Source organism: Hypanus sabinus, chromosome 18 (assembly GCF_030144855.1).
Source record: "Hypanus sabinus isolate sHypSab1 chromosome 18, sHypSab1.hap1, whole genome shotgun sequence".
Lineage (NCBI taxonomy): Eukaryota > Metazoa > Chordata > Chondrichthyes > Myliobatiformes > Dasyatidae > Hypanus > Hypanus sabinus.
In genome coordinates this window covers 14,627,252-14,646,493 of record NC_082723.1, presented here as the reverse complement: position 1 = coordinate 14,646,493, position 19,242 = coordinate 14,627,252, and the positions used below count along the sequence as shown (strand labels likewise).

Sequence of the window (19,242 nt, the reverse complement as noted above, 5' to 3'; positions counted from 1 at the left end):
AAATATAAAAAGCGCGTTAATTCAGTATAACACAGCGTGACAGTCATTCATAAAGCTTGTAATGGTTGCTTTAAAAATAAAGCCAAAGGACAGGGGAAATATGAACTAGCGATTGGGCTTGTTGACCCAGTAGATGAAGGAAGATGTCCCCTATCCTTGTTCACCGTGTCAGCGCATCACCCAAGAACTAATGGTGATCATGCCCTTTTCTAAAGGACCATCGCTCTGTCTATTTAAACTCATGGCGATCGCACTGATTAGACTCGTTATCTGGTATTTACAGGACGAATCAGGCAACGGATGACTACAACTTCCAGTCTGCACTGCAGCAGCTGCGCTAATGCACCATCTGTGATGGGAAGGGACCCCTTCTAGTTTTTTCTAATTAAGACTAGTGTTTATTCAAATTTGCTTCTTTTGAGCAAGTCAGATGCAAAGATAACAGCTAGGCAGATGGTAAATGGTGGGCACTGACCGGGAGCAAGGGCAACCCGAGGCAAACTGCAGGCTTTTATGATCTGGATGGCAAAATCGGGAGATGAGAGCGGCAGGGATGCGCGTGATGCCCCCTGGGAGTTGTAGTGCGTCCTGATCGCCCACCACACGACGTAAGGAGGAACGGACTACATTTCCCGGCGTGCGCAGCGCACCACTCGCCTGCGCAGTGAGCGCGCTGGGTTTTCGCTTTAAATCACCCGGTGGAACGGGAGCCGGAGCGGAGCAGCTCCGGGCTCAGCCTTCTCCCGCACTGCCCTCTCCCTCCCTTTCCTCAATGTAGGCCTCGTCCTGCAAACCGGACGAGGTTCGCTGTCATCTGTTCATTGCATCGATTAGAATTAATTCGCCGGGGTCTTGAGCTGGTCAGCTCGCCTTGCCGGAAAACGATTAAAGATGGGAAACCGTGGGATGGAGGAGCTGATCCCTCTGGTCAATCGGATGCAGGATGCTTTCGCTCAGATTGGACAGAATGCCAATCTGGACCTACCCCAGATCGGGGTGGTCGGAGGGCAAAGCGCCGGGAAAAGCTCCGTGCTGGAAAATTTCGTCGGAAAGTAAGTCCATTACGTGCATTTTCCATTTATTAATAAGGATTAAAAAATAGCGTCCTGAATCGCTGAAGCAGCAAATCTGTAAGAATGCATAAAAAAAATCAACGGGTCCGTTTCATCATTGCAAACGCATCCGAATTCTCGCCTTTTTATGTGTCGATAAATTGGGCAAATAGCGGACTTAACCCCTCCAATCAATTATTGAGAATCCTTGTTGTAAAATTCAACAGATTTGATATAGTGCGCTGCTTTGCAAAATATTCTAAAGATACTGGAAGTTGTAAATGAAGAGGTATATATTGTTTTTAATTCACGCACAGCCTATACGGGATGCCTGTGGCTTTCAAATGCACCAAATTCGTTGATGCAGCAATTGACTCCAGCTAAAGTAGTATAATTCTCCCCAGTCTGTTGAGGCTGAGGTATCTTACCCACTGGTAAGGCAGCCGGTGCACGAATCGCTTCAGCATCGGGCAGGTTCGCGTGTAAGCTGTTGCGGATCTGTTAATGCACCAACACTCACCCAGTTTCTCTGCATTTAACGGTGCATCCACTGGAGCCTGAGCCTGTGTTATTGTGCGTGGGAGGAGTGAGTGTGTGTGACCTTTAGAAAGGGAATTAGACTCCAAATCACCCGCTTCTATACCTACATTTCCAATCTCTGAAGTGTTCGGCTCTTTTTTCCGGTGGCGGTTCAGGTCAGCGCGGTATCTTTAACCGTACGTGGAAATACTTTTTTATTCTCTTTTGGAGGGTTGAAAGCAATTTCTGGGCTTTGGTTGATTATTTGTAGTATTTCTTCCCCTGCTCCCCCCCCACCCCCCCCACCCCCCACCCCCCACACGACCGAAATCATCGCCTGCAGTAGGCGAGACTGCAAACACATTCACGTTAAAAATAAAATCTACATCCCAGACCTTGTCACCGTGGCAACATGGAGTAGAACAGGAGCACGGTGACGAGATGTTATGGAATCGCACCGCTTTACATCGGGGGATGCCAAATGCCTCAATGTGAAATCAAGAACATTTCATAACTCACGTGCAGCTCCCAGTTTTCACGGGAGCGCCAGTGCAACTCCTTTCTGATCGCTCCTCCAGAATACTCATTATCCGCTTCCACTAGCAGCCTCTGAGGCTGCTGGACACATGACAATGGTCAAACGAAGGTCAAAGCACTTCCTGAACCCCGGTCGAACTGCTCTGCTCTGGAGACCGGAGCACAAGATTATGGCTCGTGTTTCAGGTAAATTATTTTGGGTATTCTGCAAAGGTCTTTCAAGTGAGAGGACAAACGTCGTCTCCATCCGGGATGACTGATGCTCTGGTACCCTGTTGGCTGAGAGCGGCCTGCTCGACATTTATCCCGCGAAGAGCACGATTATCTGACCTCTCGTTGGGGCAGTTTGTACAATCTGGCTGGCCTGGCCTTTCGACACAGCGGTGACTCTGCTTTAAAAATTACTTAAATGGTTGTTTTGAAGTGGCCCACTTTTCTAGTATTAAGTAAATGCAGGTCCTGTGCTGGATGGAGTTCAGAAGGATGGGGGCGGGGTGGAATCTTACTGAAACGCTGAAAGGCCTGAACGGTGTGAACTTAGAGAGATTGTTTCTGATAGTGGGAGAGTTTAGGATCCATGGGTCCGAGCCTCAGAATAAAGGGATGTCCCTTTAGAATGGAGATGAGGAGGGATTTCTTCAGCCACATTCTGGTCAGTCTGTGGAATGTTTCCACAAAGGGCTGTGCCGGCCAAGTCACTGGGTGTATTTGAGAGAGAGAGAATGACAGGTTCTTGATTGGTTGGGGGGTGGGGAGGTTAAGAGCTTCTTGGAGAAGGTGGAAAAAGTTGAGAAGGTGGCACAGTTGAGAAAAGAAGATCAACCACAATTGACTCTGCTCTGCCACTCAAAGAGCAAATGGCCAGTTCTGCTCCTAGGCCTACATGGTTCTGGAAGTAAGTGGTATCCCCATTCCTCTTTTGCTAACAAAACCGTTTCCTTTCATCCGCGTTGCCTGTAATAAGCAACGATAAGACAATATTTTCTCTTTTAGTTAAATCTGCACTTTCACTTATAATTAAGTTTGGACAGGGAGGTTTTTGTTTGACATGAATACATTAGACTCAGTTTAGACTGAATCTAATTCTGTCTGTGATAGTCCAACAGCGTCCAATCAACAGTAGAATCATTCATTATTCCTCAGTGTGCTTCTCCAGGCTCTGCCTCCAAGTTATTCTGGTGCAAGGGTGAATGTCAATACTGCAAAGTGGTTTAGTTCTGTGGACAACGAAAAGTAGGCTCTAGAGATTTCACCCCCGTCTCTGACTTTTTTTCTTGCTGTTCTCTTTAAGCAGTTTGGCTTTTGGGCTGTCCCTCACTCAGAGAAGTATTGGCGAATGCTCCCTGCACCAACACCACATTGACATGATTCCCATAATGCCGAAAGATCCATCTGTCATGGATATACCCAGAGACTGAACGGTCACAGCTCTGCCTGAGATGGACAGGGTTGTATAATATTGCATGGTCTTGCACTATAACTGAAGCAGCCAGGTGCAGAAGTCTTGGGCACATGTAGATAGCCAGGATGCTTAAGAATTTTGTGCATTACTGTATCTGTCTATGTGGAGCGGAGAGCGAGTTTGCAAATTTGGCAGAAGCAAAGGATGTTGGGAACGGTGAGGGCGGAGCTCCACGGGAGGAATGTGGGACAGGTGGCAAGGAGTGCCGGGGTGGGGGGGATGACATGGGTGCAGACATGCCCAGCCCTGAGACACCAGGCAAGGTAATTTGATTACAAACAATTGGTTTATTGATCATTACAGAATGTCTCTGGTGCTCCCCTCTCCCTCCCCTCTCCCTCCCCTCTCCCTCCCCTCTCCCTCCCCTCTCCCTCCCCTCTCCCTCCCCTCTCCCTCCCCTCTCCCTCCCCTCTCCCTCCCCTCTCCCTCCCCTCTCCCTCCCCTCTCCCTCCCCTCTCCCTCCCCTCTCCCTCCCCCTTTTCCGAACTGTGATTCCCCTCTCCCTGTCCCCTTAACATTCTCAGTTCACAATAGAGAATCAAGGTTTATTGTCACTGACATATGTCATGAAGTTTGTTTTTCTGTGGTAGCTGTACAGTGCAATACATAAAATTACTACAGTTCTGTGCAAAAGTCTTAGACACATATATATAAGCATGGTGTCCAAGACCTTTGCACCACACATGACTGAAAACCTGCCACAGTTGTACCCAGTATGAAGCAGTATACAGTTGAAGCAATCATGCAGGAAAAATAATCAATGGGTGGGTTGCAGGGAATGACGGAAGTGTAATTTCTCAATGTGAGAAACTTGCATCCACAATATCCACTTACAGAATATCTTTTATCTCAGAAAATATCACAAGCTGCTTCATTAGAACATGAGCAGACCAAAGTCACGAACTGTGCCAAAGAAAACATTCGCCCAAGTAGTTAAAGCTTGTTGGAGACAGGAAATAGGAATCCCAGAGCTTGGGTTTCTGATGAGTTGGAGGATGGGCAAAAGGTGGAACAAAATGTAGAAGATGTAATCTAGTTCCTTCAGAACTGAGGCAATATTTCCATTATTACCCTTCATGGTGAACAAAAGCTTGTTTTGCAGTGTGGTTCCTCAACATAGTTCAATATATATTCATCAGTTTTATTGAAGTGCCACTTTATTTCTCTTTGACCTTTTCATGTTTTGTTAAACAAGAAATCATGCCTGACGTGCATCTACTTTGTTTGACAGGCTGAAGGAGTTGCCCTTAAATTTAAAACCAGCTAATGAATTGACCTAGAGCAAAAGGTCCTTAAAGCACTGGATAAGCAGCTCTGTTGGAAATGCAAACTATTGAGTTCAACTTGGTGGTGGAGAGGTGCATCTGTCAGTGCCAATGACATGGGTCCAATGTTGACCTCCAGTGCAGTCTGTGGGCTGCCTGCATACACTTCCTGTGACTGCATGGGTGTCTCTCCAAAATCCCAAAAATGTGCGGGTTGTTTGGTTAAATTGGCCACTGCAAATTGCTCCTAATATATAGGTGCATGGTAGAACCTTGTGTGAATTGACAGGACTGTGGGGAGAAGTGGTTACAGGCAAATTAATTGGGGCATGGGATTGACCCATGAGCTGGTTTAGGGCTAAGGGACCAAATGGCATTCTTTGATGGTGTCAGGGGATATGGTAGACATGGAAATTTGAGGTGTGAGGATTATGCTTCTTTTGAAATTTGTCTGCAGGTCTGTAACCATGCTGCAGTGGTGCTTGCTTGGAAAATGGTTTAGCTGGAGAAAAAGGCAGCAACTGTGCAATTATGATCATAAATCTATTGCATTGTTTACTTCTAATGTCTCAAGATTGCATTAGTTGTTGCATATCTATATATGCAACCTAGCCAAAGTGTGCAATGTTATAAGTTTAGAGACACTCCATGATTTCAGCTGTCCATATTTCCCTGAAGTCATAAAATGCCTTAAAGGAATCCCCAACCATAATCCATGAAGTGGTGAGCAATGCCTATGGTAATTTATTTTTATTTTTTATCTTTAGGAAGAAAACACTGCTGCCGCTTTGTTTTTAGAATGGTTTCTTTGCTTTAAATCAATGCCACATTCCCAGGAACAATTTTTGGTCATATTGGTTTGTAGGGTAAATATTTGAATACAAAACAAGAATTTTTGTTTTTCTTCAAGGTTCTCCTGCAAGTTCAGGCAGAACCCCAATTTCTCGTTTGCATTGCGTATTCCCTCAGCAATGCACTGAGCATGTTAGGCTGAATCTTGCATTTAAAGTCTCTGTGGCAGGATTGGTGGCAGGAGTCTTCCATCCAAACCGTGGGGAGAAGTGAACAACACTGGTGGACTTTAGTATTTTTGACTGATATTAGTTGGTCAGGATCTATTGTGGTCTCTCTGATTCCTTCATTTTATTGTTAATGTGTTTATTCACATTCTTGTGGAGATGAGATTGTGCACAGTGCCATTTAGACGTGACCTGCTGGAGAGAGTGAGACTTTTCTTAAGCTACACACACAAAATGCTGGTGGAACGCGGCAGGCCAGGCAGCATCTATAGGAACAAGCACTGTCAACGTTTCAGGCCAAGACCCTTTGTCAGGACTAACTTCTTAATTTCTTAAGCTCATGTTTGGCTGGCATAGCCTGGGTTTTAGCCTGAGAACTATAATGCTCTGTGGTTCAGATTCCTTTTCATAAATCTCCCATTTATGTCTCTGTGTACCTCTGCAATGATGAAACTGAAGTCAGAACAGGCTGACCAGGACAATGACCACCAAAGCTCTCTGGTCTTGCCTCTAAGCATCTGGTTGGAGATTTAAGCAATTGGATTGAAATTGGAAACCAGAATGGTGAGGAGACCCTCTAAATACAGGGGCCTATTGGTAGTCTGCTCTGTTTGATTCTGCATCTCCCCTTGACCCCATGGGCTTACCGACATTGAGATAATGAATGGCTTGTCTGTAGTTATGAAACAGATTCAAATAGGTTGCAGTGGAGGGGCCATGTGATGCAGTTAGCAGAAAAGGGAAAAGGTCTGCTAAGATATTGACCGTATTTACACTAAAGGGTAATAAATGTGTGAACAGCATGATGACATATGGTCACTGATTATAATTAAAACAAACTGAAGACCCAGCCTTTAGAACAAACAAAATGAGCAGATGTATGTATGTTTTAAAAAAAATAAAAATTGTTCAGGCACCCTGGGCCACTTTATCATGTTGAGACTCTTTGTTCATCTCCCCCTTTCTCCTGCCTGACTAATGATCATCAGAACATAGAGCCCTCCAAGAGGACCACAACCTTGTCATGGGGTTTGGAGGCCTGCGCATCGCATTGACCCGGAGAAGTGGGTTGGCTGGAGTCAGGGCTTTAGCTCCTGGGAGGGTCACCCATGCCAAACAGGTCAAAGGGTAGAGGCCAAACTAAGAGTGGTCCACTGGTCCTCCAGAGTCGGGGGTTCAGTTCAGGTCTAATAACGCTGATTGGTCAAAGCTGTTACGAAGCAGCAATGAAGATTCCTTCTGCATCTGGGAGCGTCAGGATTCCTGTGTCTCCACCCAGGACTTGCATGACTGACAGTAAACCGAGGGGAAGCTACTGACATCATGAAAGAAGCCATGAACAGTACCAGAGATGGAGCATCTTCATCGCTGCCTTAAACACCAATGGCGTACTGGGCAAAAGAAAGGAACCAGAAGAATATAGAACAGTACAGGTCATGACATTATGCTGACCTTTTAACCTATGCCAAGATCAAGCTAATCCTTCACTCCCATATAGCCCTCCATTTTTCTTTCATCCATCTGCCTATCTAAGACTCCCCTATCTAATAAAACAGTTTTCCTGTTGTCAACATTGGCTGTAACAAATGACACTAAGACAATATTTTCTTTTTTAGTTAAAGAAATTACTACGAGGGGTGATTGATAAGTTTGTGGCCTAAGGTAGAAGGAGTCAATATTAGAAAACCTGGCACATTTATTTTTCGACATAGTCCCCTCCTACATTTACACACTTAGTCCAGTGGTCATGGAGCATACTGATCTTGGACCTCCAGAAAGTGTCCACAGATGGGTGATTGATAAGTTTGTGGCCTACCATAGAAGGAGATGAGTTATACAGCTCTTGTTACATGGACATGCAGTTCAACTCTTTGAGTGATTATGCAAAAAGTTTGAAGTTAATAACTCATCTCCTACCTTAGGCTGTGAATTTATCTATCGCTCCTGATGAGTTATTAACTGATGACACTTTCTGGAGATCCAAGATCCGTATGCTCCACGGCTGCTGGACTAAGTGTGTAAATGTAGGAGGGGACTATGTTGAAAAATAAATGTGCTAGGTTTTCTAAAATTGACTCCTTCTACCTTAGGCCACAAACTTATCAATCACCCCTTGTACTTTAATTTGTGACTTTTTTTGAATTGTATTTGGATAAAAAGGTTTTTGTTTCACATGGAATGTATTAGATTCATTTTAGACTGCTGAACGTTCTGTCTGTAATTATCTAACAGCATTCAGTCATCAGTGGAATCATTATTGCTAGGAATGATCTTTCAATATCTGCCTCCAAGTTATTATTGTGTAAAAGTGAACGTCAGTACTGCAAAATAGTTTGGTGCTCTGGACAAGGAAAGGTAGGTTAGAGAAGAGGTTTCACCCCTGCCCCTGAGTATATCGAGGACTCTATTTTAAACTAGAAGCAGGGTTAAGCCATTTGATTCCTCATGTCTGACCCCCCCACTGCTTTAACTCAGAAGTGCTGTTTTGCAATGGCCCCATATTGATTGATTCCCATGATACCAAATGATTCAGCAATGAAGAGTACTGGCTGTGTCACCACCTCTCTTGATGTGATGGGTTGAGTTACAGAATATTGTATAGTCTTGTACAATAATTTTAGGAGACCAGATTCTGAGAGGAGTAGGCTTTATGGTGACTTAATAGTGTTGTGTAGAATATTGCCTATTCTTGAACGGTAATTTTAGGAGACCGGATTAGAGATTGTGATAGGTGGAGGTCTTGTGGTCACTTGGAGCTGTTCTCCATTTGGTGAGAGCCTGGGTGAAGTGGCCGTTGACCTTAACTCCACCTTCATGCCTCGCTCATATAATATTTTATTCTCCCGCAGTTCAAAACCTCTTCCAGCTTGAATATACTTGAAGGTTCAAATGTGACTTTTGCCGTGTAATCTGTTCAGGAGTAAACCATTCAGGAGTCAGTACCGCTTGCTGCACGTTTTGTGACAATTATCCAGGTTGCTAAATACTTAAATAGATCCTTTTATATAAAAAAAATCCTATGCTGGCTTTTGAAAGAAGGGAATATCTGAAATTAAGCTTCAGTATCTGGAGAAGATGATCTAGTGTTTATTTTACCATATAATGATGTCTTTTAAGCCTGATGTTTGTAGAATTGCATTAGAACAGTATGTTTCCTTTATGATTTTCCTTGCATACACTGCTGTATGCATTGAAGGCCATAAGGGAAATATACCATAGAGATACAAGAGTTGGTCAATGCTAGAATCTGGAGAAATGTGCACAACACTGAAATAACTCAATTCAGGCTGACTTTCGCTCTCTTTTTGCTCTAGTTTAATTAATTTTTAAATATTTCTTACTGTAATTTAAGGGTGGTGGGGTGGAGGTGTAAGGAAATGTAACGCACTCTGCTCTGTGCTAGCCTGCAGGTCCACTCTTAGGCAAGGTGCAGCTCCTGTTTAGAACCCCCCCCCCCCACCCCCGGATCAGGGCCAGATGAAGCCATGTGAGCAGCTACTGGATGGTTGTATGAGTAGCTTGTGCACATCGCAAGTCCTGGTTATGCAACCATTGACACCAGGCAGACAATCTCTGAAGATTATTGATAATGTGTGGGGTCACCCGTCTTGTAAAGACACTGCCCAGAAGAAGGCAATGGCAAACCACTTCCTATAGGAAAATTGGCCAAGGATGATCAAGCTCAAGACCACGATCGCCCACGTCACACGACAAGGCACATATTTGCAATTTATAGTTTATGTATTGCACTGTAATGTTGTTGCAAAACAACAAATTTCACGACATGTGCCAGTGATATTCTGATTCAGAGGAGAAATGAACTGTCGATGTTCTGGGTCCCTTACAACACAAATGGCCCAAAATCAGTACTGTGCTGAAGAAGGTGTTAACCTGTAATTAAAGTGAAGTAGAGATAGATAATTCTCGAGCTTGAGTTGTTGTTTGGATGGAGGATGGACAGAAGATGGAACAAAATGAGGAACATGTGCTCCAGTCAACTGGAACTGACACAATGATCCCATTATTACCCGTCATGGTGAACAATTACTTGTGGTTCCTCAATATAGTTAGATACATATCTATCATTTTTAATGACATGCCAATTTATTTCTGTTTAACCTTTCCATGTTTTTGTCAAACAAAGGTTGCATATAACTGCATTATTTCTGGAGGGACAAAGAGGCTAAAGATGTTATCCTTAAATTCAAAGCAAGCTGCTTAAATGCTATTGAAATGGTGACCTGCAGCAAAATAGCCTCAAAGCAGTGGGGTGGGAATTAACGCAGCTCACTTTTGGCATGGACTTGTCCTCCTTTTTAAAAATTCCTTCTCGTGATGTGGCTATCACTGACGAGACCTGCATTTATTGTATATCTAGTGGCCCTGAAAATATGTTGGTGGCTTTGAACTAAACAACTTGCTAGGTTGCTACAAAGCCTGAGGCTTGAGCTCAGTACAAGTTGGACTGGATAAGAATGGTCAAACGTCAGCGTCACGTTAATTGATTGTAAAATCTAGCATTTCTACATCTTTTGTAAAGTTGTTTTTAAGTACTTCATAGTGAAATCAAGGATCAACATCACTCACTGTATATATTTACATCTTTTAGGAATTTGCCATAGTGTGTTGGTGCACCATGCTATAGAAAAACAGCTTTCAAATACTGTTTTATAAAGAATTATAAAATAAAGTTTGAAGTACTGATATGGAATAAAATGTGCATAAATACAGTATGCTTTTACGATGTTAACAGAATTATAAAAAGTAATTTGAAGTGTTTGCTGTGACTGGGGTAATAGAGAAGGTAATTAGAATGGCTGATCAGATTAACTGCCTGGGAGGGATGAAACTTTTAAGATGGCATGAAGTTTTTGTGAATACATTATCCCCCCGATTAACTCCAGGCTCACTGGATTTACTCGTCCAGTTTCTATGCCATGTCAGTTGCTCAGGAACATTCTAGACTCGCTTCCACCGCGTCCTGTTGTTTCTGGGGTGGCTGATGAGCCCCAGGCAGGTGCTGCAGAACCTGTCACTGGTGGGACAGGAGGTGATTGACGGGACAACTGGGTGTAGACTTGAGGAGATGCTGGACGACTCCTGCTATTGATGTTGGGTTTCTGTTTGTTCCTGCAACAGATGCACGTGGGAGTTATTACCACTTTCAAAAGCAGGTGTGAAACTGTACCTAATAATGCAAATATCTAATCAGTAATGCATGAAACAATCGTGTGTCTGTAACTCAGTGCATTAAAGCATGCAGTCATGGTCAAGAGGTTCAGTTGTTGTTCAGACCAAACTTCAGAATGAGGAAGAAATGTGATCTAAGTGACTTTGAATGATTGTTGGTGCTGCTTGGGGTGGTTTGCGCATCTCAGAAATCATTAATCTCCTGGGATTTTCACGTACAACTTTCTCTAGAATTTACAGAGAATGGTGCGAGAAATTAAAAGAAAACAGCCAGTGAGCAGAAGTTCTGCTGGCAAAATGCCTTATTAATGAGAGGTCAGAGGAGAATGGCCAGATTGGTTCAAGCTGACAGGAAGGTGACAGTAGCTCAAATAACCATGCAATGCAACACTGGTGTGCAGAGGAGCATCTCTGAATGCATAGCATGTCAAGCCCTGAAGTGGATGAGCTACAGCGGCAGAAGACCTTGGGCATACTCACACAGTGGACCACTTGAGGTGTAGGGCATACCCAATAAATTGTCCACTGAGTCTATTGCCCGAGCTCTGTTTCTCCTGCTGGTGTTGAGAGCCAACTGTGGTTCAGTCCTGCCTTCCATGACAGGTGGAGTAGATCTTCCCAACCCACTTCACACTGGCTAATGATTAGTTAGTTGGCTGAGAGGTGGTAAGGATTGTCACAGCAGTTGCATCATTCTCAGCTACGTGAGTCGAAGTTGCCGTGATCAAAAATTGCATTCTTAGAATTGCTTTGGCAACATGAGTTCCTGTGACTTTTTTTTTTAAAAGCCATAAAGTAATACAGCATGGGAACAGCCCCTTCAGCCCATCTTGTCCTTGCCAACTAAGATGCCTCTTTAACCTTCTCTCATTTGCCCGCATGACCCATATCCTTCTAAACCTTTCCTATCCAGGTACCTGTCCAAACGTCTTTTAAATGTCAATATTGCGTCCGCCCTTAAAAATTCCTCTGGCAGCTTATTCTATGCACATACCACCCTTTACATGAAAATGTTACTCCTCGTGTTCCTTTTAAATCTTTTCTCTCCCTCCTTTTTCTCTGTTAATATAAATAATATTATTTAATATTTTAATAATTTTTCTCAGAAACTAGACAATTAGGAATCTTGGCCTTAAAATGTTCTTTGACCAGCACTACCTGTTATTTCCTGTCAGAGTTACCTTATGTACACACCATTAGTCTATGCATAGAAGCTAATTTTATGTATTTATATTTGTTGTGTGTTTTAAATTGAGTTCTTTATGTTTATTGTATTCTTCTTGTGCTGCGTCAGATCCAGAGTAACAATTATTTTGTTCTCCTTCACACTTAATATTTCAATATTTTTCTCCTCTGCTGGAAAATTAAAAATCTTGGCCTAAAAGCTATTGATCACCACTACTTTATTTTTCCTGTCAGATTTACCTTGTGTATAGATACTGCTGTGCCTAGTGTCAGTTTACATAATGTATATGAGCTAATCTTGTATATTTATGCATACTATGTTTTGTAATTGAGTTATTTGTGCTTATTGTGTTTTTTTAAAATGCTGCTTTGGATCCAGAATAAGTCATTTTGTTCTCCCTTACACTTGTGTACTGAAGAATGATGATAAACAATCTTGCATCTTAATTGTGTGGACGGACCAACAAAATGTCTGAATGTTGCTCACAAAGTTCAAAGTAAACTCATTTTAAAGATCAAACACAAAGAGCAATGAATGGATGTTACTTGAAGTGGGGAAGGAATGAAGAATTGAAGGAAGTGCATGGATGTTTTGTTTTTAGTTGAGATAAAATATTTTAATTTGGGGGAAGGAAGTGTCGAGTGCAGATGATAAGCATTGCTGAGTTGATTTGTTGAGTGGAATGACATCAGGTTTGCTGCATTCCCAAGTGCTGCTTCAATGACAATGTGATCTGCTGCAGTTACTGTAAGCTCAGTCAGTGCGACTGTTGTGCCTGCATCAATCTGGTCCGTAAGGCTCGCCTTGTCTCAGTTAAACCAGCAAAGGTGCTTTTAGAACAGGGTCAAATGCTGCCTGTGGTCAGCGAGATAACCTTGTACGCTGACAAGTGCGTCCAAAGCTGGGCCTCAACTCTCTTTTGTTCAGGGAAGACTCTCTCTGCGCTGGTTCCAGTAGGATTGGCCGGAGGGCCCGTTCTCTCTTGGTCAACATTCTTCCCTTGGCTGGTACTAAAAACAACTTGGTCAACTAGAAAGAGCAACAGAAAATGCAGGGCAGGTGAATTGAGACCCTCACCCTCAAATCTGTGCTGGAGACAACTGTCAGATAGTTCAGAACGGGGTGATGAAGGGTCTCGGCCTGAAACATCAACCGTTTATTCCTCTCCATAGATGCTGCCTGACTTGCTGAGTTCCTCCAGCATTTTGTGTCTGTTACTCTGGACCACTGGAGTGACCGGTAATTTCAGAACTCCTGCAGCCTGAATGGAACTGGCCTGCAAAATAGCGGCCCAATCCGCATTTGGTCTCCATTATAGAGACCACACCATTACTCTCCTCTGTCCCTACCTCTCCTCCCTTTCTACTCCTCATTGTGTTTTTACATGCTCTTTCATCTATCTACCTGTCCGTAACTCTGTGGCTTCAACCACCAACATCCGCACCTTAGTGAATTCTGGGCCCAAAATGACTCGAAGCCTTTCTCCCTCTGCCTCCACCTCTCTTTACGATCCTTGGAGATGCAGCTCCTGCTCTTTGATCTCTTCTATTTCCTTCCCTGTCCTTCCAACTGTATAAGAATGTGAGAAGATAGAAGAATGAGTTAGCAGTTTGGCCTTGCCTGTTCTGCCATTTAATGTGATCTGTTCCAGCCCTGATCTCCCCTCGTGCTCCTGATAGCCCAAAATTCCACTATCTTTTAAAATGTTCTCCATCTCCTTTTTAAATTCCTACATGCTTCCACACCCTCCAGGGCAAATAATTAATATTGCTCTTGGTTTATTATTGTTGCATAGTTCTCTGTTACCCCAGTCACTGCATTGCACTGTAAATGCTTTAAACCACTTTATATGATGCTCCTTCCATTGTAATAAATGCTGGCATTTAGACACATTTTATTCCATATCTGTACTTTAACCACTAACTTTATTTCTTAGGCATTTTTTAATTCTTTATAATTGTTGAATGATGTTTTATGCAGCGTGTCACTCCAATACACCATAACAAATTCCTAGCACATGTAAATGTTTATGGCAAATAAGGTTGATCCTTGAGGTACCAAGATACAGTGGAAAACTTGACCTGAAAACACCAGCAGTTCCTGCGTATCCCAGTTTCATTGCCTTCCTGCCAATGTTGCAACCATGTCTCCTCATATGAGATTCTTTGTCTAATGGGAACACTCACCCTGTCAAGTCCCCTCAGGGTAAAACAACTCTCTCATCCCACAGATTACCCTTGTGAATCTCTTCTGACTACCACCAATGCCTGTTTATTAACTTTTTCAGATAAGGGGACCAAAACTATGTACAGTACCCCAGACCTCCTCAGTACCCTGTGCAATCTTAACAATACTTGCTTATTTCAAAACACCAATGTAATAAAGGCCAAAATGCATTTGCCTTCCTAACCTCTTTGCTTCACTTGCCTGCTATCTTTTCATGATTCATACATAAATATTCATTATGTACATCCATCAATATTTTGCTCATTGAAGCCTTTCTCCATTTAGTTAATATTTCATATTTGGCTTCCTCTTACATGATATCACCCTTTCCAAAACTAAACTTCCTTTGCCAAGTTTCCTCTCAACCCGTCAATTCCTGTTGGAGTCCAAGTGTCCTCATCACAACGTGGTCTTGCAGCTATTTTCATGTTACTGATAAATTTTGTTACCAAACACCCTGTTCCCTCCTCTCAGTCATTAATATACATAGTAAATAACTGAGGGTTAGGAACTGAACTTTGAGGAATTCCATTAGGTACAACCATCCAGTCTGAAAATGACCTATTTATTCTGACTTTGTGTCTTCTATGTACTATCTGATCTTCGATCTACACTGACATACTTCCCTCAATAGCATATGCTCTTATATTGTGGCAGTTTGTCAAGTACCTTCTGGAAATCTAATTACAGTACATCCACAAGTCCCCTCTATCGACTCTTCTTGTTGCATCCTTGAAGAACTGTAGCAAATGAAGATAATTTACCTTCATTAAACCATATTGACTTGGTTTGATTACATTGGGCTTCCCAAAATGCCCACCCATTTCCTCCTTGTTTATAGACTTGGCTGCTGCCGGCAGCAGGTATTAAGCTAGCAGGCCTATAGTTACCTGCCGCCTTGTCTTCCTCCTTTCTTGAGCAATAGAATCAAGTTTGCTCTTTTCCGGTACTGGAACTCAGATGTGTTTTGTGAGACTTCAACTAATGGCTTCATTATCTCTGCAGCTACTGCTTTTAAAATCCTTGGGCACAGGTAACTGGGACCTGGCCACTTGTCTGTTTTCAGTCCTAATAGTTTTTCTAATACCTTGTCCTTTGTGATGGAAACCATTACAAATTCATCAATATTATTTCGAACAAGTTCATCACAGTTTTTGTCCTCAAAATGCAGAAGTATTGATTTGAACATCTGTTATTAATTTCCTAGTCTTGCCCTCTAGGGATCCCCACTTGCCTTGGCTACACCTCTTTTCCTTTTATATTCATGGATGCCCTTGCTGTTTGTTTTGATTTTACTTGCCATTTTCCTCTCTGTCAGTTTTTACTTCCTAATTAACTTCAAGTGTCTCGCAGCTGGTTCTTGTAAGATTCCCAGTCCTCTACTCAACATCTGACCCCTGCCATTTTTATATGCTTTTAATTTTGATTTACACTTTCCTTGACCTCATTTGTCAACCATGGATTTCTCCTCAAATCCTTCTTTTCAACATGAGTAAATTCTTGCTGAGTGTTATGAACCAGTTATTTAAATATCCTCGTTATCCAGTCCATTCTAGATAAACCCACTGTCATACCATTGTAATTGTCCTCAATTTGACAATGTTGGTTATGGACCCACGATGTTCACCCTTAAACTATACCTGGACTCGTGCCCTTTTGTGATCATTACTCCCCAGAGGATGCTTAACCACATCTTACAGTATTATGCATGACAAAATCTAAAATAACCTGTTCCCTCATTAGTTCTGCAACTTACAGAAGCAATCCTTGACACAGTTCACAAATTGTTTTTCCATAGTCTTTGTGAGTTTGATTAGTCCAATCAACTTACAGTCTGAGATCGTCATTATGTGCTGTGTCATATGATGTAGGTGATCATGGTCTCATGACCATGATTGTTCTTGGAAATTTTTTCTCCAGAAATGGTTTGCCATAGCCTTCTGGGTAGTGTCTTTACAAGGGTGAAGGGTGACCCCAACAATTATCAATACTGGTCAGAGATCGTCTGCTTGGCGTCAGTGGTTGATAACCAGGTCTTATGATATGCACCCACTGCTCATACGACCATCCACCACCTGCTCCCAAGGCTTCACCTGATCGGGGGTGGGGTGGGGGTCTAAGCCCAAGGGCGACCTGCAGGCTAGCAGAGGGAAAGAAAGGTCGAGATTAATCTCCACCCTGCCACCTGAGAGTTTGATTAGTCCAGTCAGTTTACAGATTGAGATCACTCTGGATAATCATAGTTTACTGCCTGTATATCTTTGATAGTGCCCCATTTATGCCTTGTCCTGTTGACAAGATGTATCTTGACACCCAACCCCACCATTGTCTTTTCTCTGCTATTCGTTATTTCTGCTCTGACAATCCCACATCATTGTCCACTGTATCTATGTTACTACTAAGTATCATGCCTTTATCTTTTCTGATTAACAAAGATATGCCATGTATCATGAAAACGTGGAATATTGAATTCCCTTTCCTGTTCCCGATGCAGCAGCATCTCTGTAATAGCTATTAGACCATGTTGTATGTAACTAGTTGTGCTGTCAGCTCCAGCCAAGTTACAAATGGCAAGTGGATTCACATAGAGAGCCTAAAGTTTTGATTGTTGCACTTTTTACTTTGGGGTTACTTTCTGCACCCACGTTTGTTTATACTTTCCTCCCTGACCTGTTACACTTTGCTTTCCTTTCACTAACCACTGTTCTCTCATTTCTTTTTGACGTGACAGACTTGCCAACATTTAAGGCTTCCCTCCAAGTAGTTTCTAATCCTTTCTACTATCCTGATAGTGCAAATCACCAGAGAATTGGAGCCTGATTTGTTCAGGTGATGCCTACCTCAGTGGAAGAGCTTCCTTGGGACTGGTGTCAGTGCCCCAGGAATCAGAACTTGTTTCTGACACTCCAATCAATGGTCACTTCCACTTCCACTGTAGTCCACTGCTGACAGTGCCAATGACGATGTCTCTACAGTGGAGAAACCAAATGCCAATTGGATGCTTGTCAGTCCATAAGAACAACCCTGACTTTTAGTTCCTCTTCACATTGATCCTCCATTCTGTGTGTCTATCGTCTCCTACATTTTTCCAATGAGACTAAATGTAGATTTGAGGAGCAGAGAACTATCTCCCATCGGGGCACTAACTCGCCATCGCTGTTATGTTTTGTAACTCCAAAACAAAAAGCAATCGTAAGAGAAAATAAAGGAGCTGGGCAATAACTTGTGTACATTAATTTCTACTTTAAGCGAGACACACACATAACACGTGGCGTGATGATGTATGCCATTTACATACTTTTATGTATAACCTGTTTCCTTAAGGTTGTTATAGCAGGGGGTAGTAGTGGGGATAAGCTCCCACTACCTATTAAATGCTCCCAATGGTGTACATCTCAAATAGTTTCCGACAACCAAGTCCAGCTCCTGGCCGTCATGTGAGGCTTAGCTACTAAGCCCAGTGGAACTGTTTCTACTGACAGGAGAAGGAGCAAAGGCTGCTGGTGCCTTAAAACCAGTCGCTTTGGACAGATGGGGCTCATCAGCCGTGGTTGGCAGCTCATCTAGAAATTGGTTCAAACCTTTGCTGCCTTGAAGGCTTTGGGAGTAAACCCTGAGGGGGAAAAATCCAGAGCTGGAGTCTCTAAGGCAGTCCGACATTGAGTTCAACACTAACTAGCAGCTCCTGTGAAACCGCTGGTGCCAAACTATACTGGACTCTGCAATTCCTTTGTGTTTATCAGGTGTGTGGAGAAGGGAGCTTGCTACAAGGCCAGCAGCTTGTTTTCCATATCATATTGACCTGGCTTGCGTGTCTAGACAGCTAGGATGCGGCATCCGTGATCGACTCCGACCAACGGAGGCTAAGAAAGTATATAACCCACAATGTAGTATGTAAACAACAAAGAATATTTAATCAAACAATATATTTACAATATTATTGCAATATTAAACACACACCAGTAGTCTTCTACATTGTTCCAACAAAGCTAAATGTAGATTTGAGGAGCAGCATCTCATCTTCCATCTGGCCACATTGTAACTCTTGGGACTTGATACTGAATTTATTAATTTCAGACGACCAGCCCCTTCTGTTTTTGCTGAATGTTTCATTTTTACTAATTTCTTTCTGTTCTCTTCTGTCTTGAACTGCTGGTAGTTAAAGTCATGATTGTCTTGACAACTTCGCACTCTTTCCTCTGCTGCATTGCAGTAAAGTTCAGTCTTTGCCGCTGAGCGAGAGGGATGGGTATGAAAATCACTAGATTTACTGTACCTGATACTATCCCCTTAAACAGCCATGTGACATGCATTGGCAGCAAAGTTGACTGGAGTTGCTGTGTGTCCCTGTCTGGCTGGCAAGGATTCCTGCTGCTTGGATTTGGTGCCAAGTGTCTTATAGCATGAGGCCTGACTTGAGGAGAGAGAAGCTGAAATTGGGGTGAAACTGTACATAAGGACATGACGGCCTTCATTGTTTTGCCATACTTCTTGATGGACACCCATTGGCCACTTTATTAGATACACCTTGTTAACACAAACGTCTGATTAGCTAATCAAGTGGCAGCAACTTAACACATTAAAGCATGCAGGCGTGGTCAAGAGGTTCGGTTGTTGTTCAGAAATGTGATCTAAGTGACTTTGATTGTTGGTGCCAGATGGGGTGATTTGAACATCGCAGAAACTGCTGATCTCCTGGAATTTTCATGCATAACAGCTTCTAGAGCTTAGAAAATGGCACAAAGACAAACAAAAAATGTGTGTGTGTGGTGTGTGTGTGTGTGTG

General features: G+C 42.8%; 1 protein-coding gene across 2 annotated transcripts in view; it reads left to right on the top strand.

Annotated features, from left to right (window-relative positions):
- Positions 1–707: 707 nt before the first annotated feature.
- Positions 708–19,242, top strand: part of LOC132407342 (dynamin-1-like) — a 234,281-nt gene continuing 215,746 nt past the window's right edge. For both annotated transcript variants that reach the window (XM_059993691.1, XM_059993693.1), the window contains exon 1: positions 708–1,052. In XM_059993691.1, coding sequence (XP_059849674.1) covers positions 892–1,052 — 161 coding nt within the window. In that variant the 5' untranslated portion in view covers positions 708–891. The remainder of the gene's footprint in view (positions 1,053–19,242) is intronic.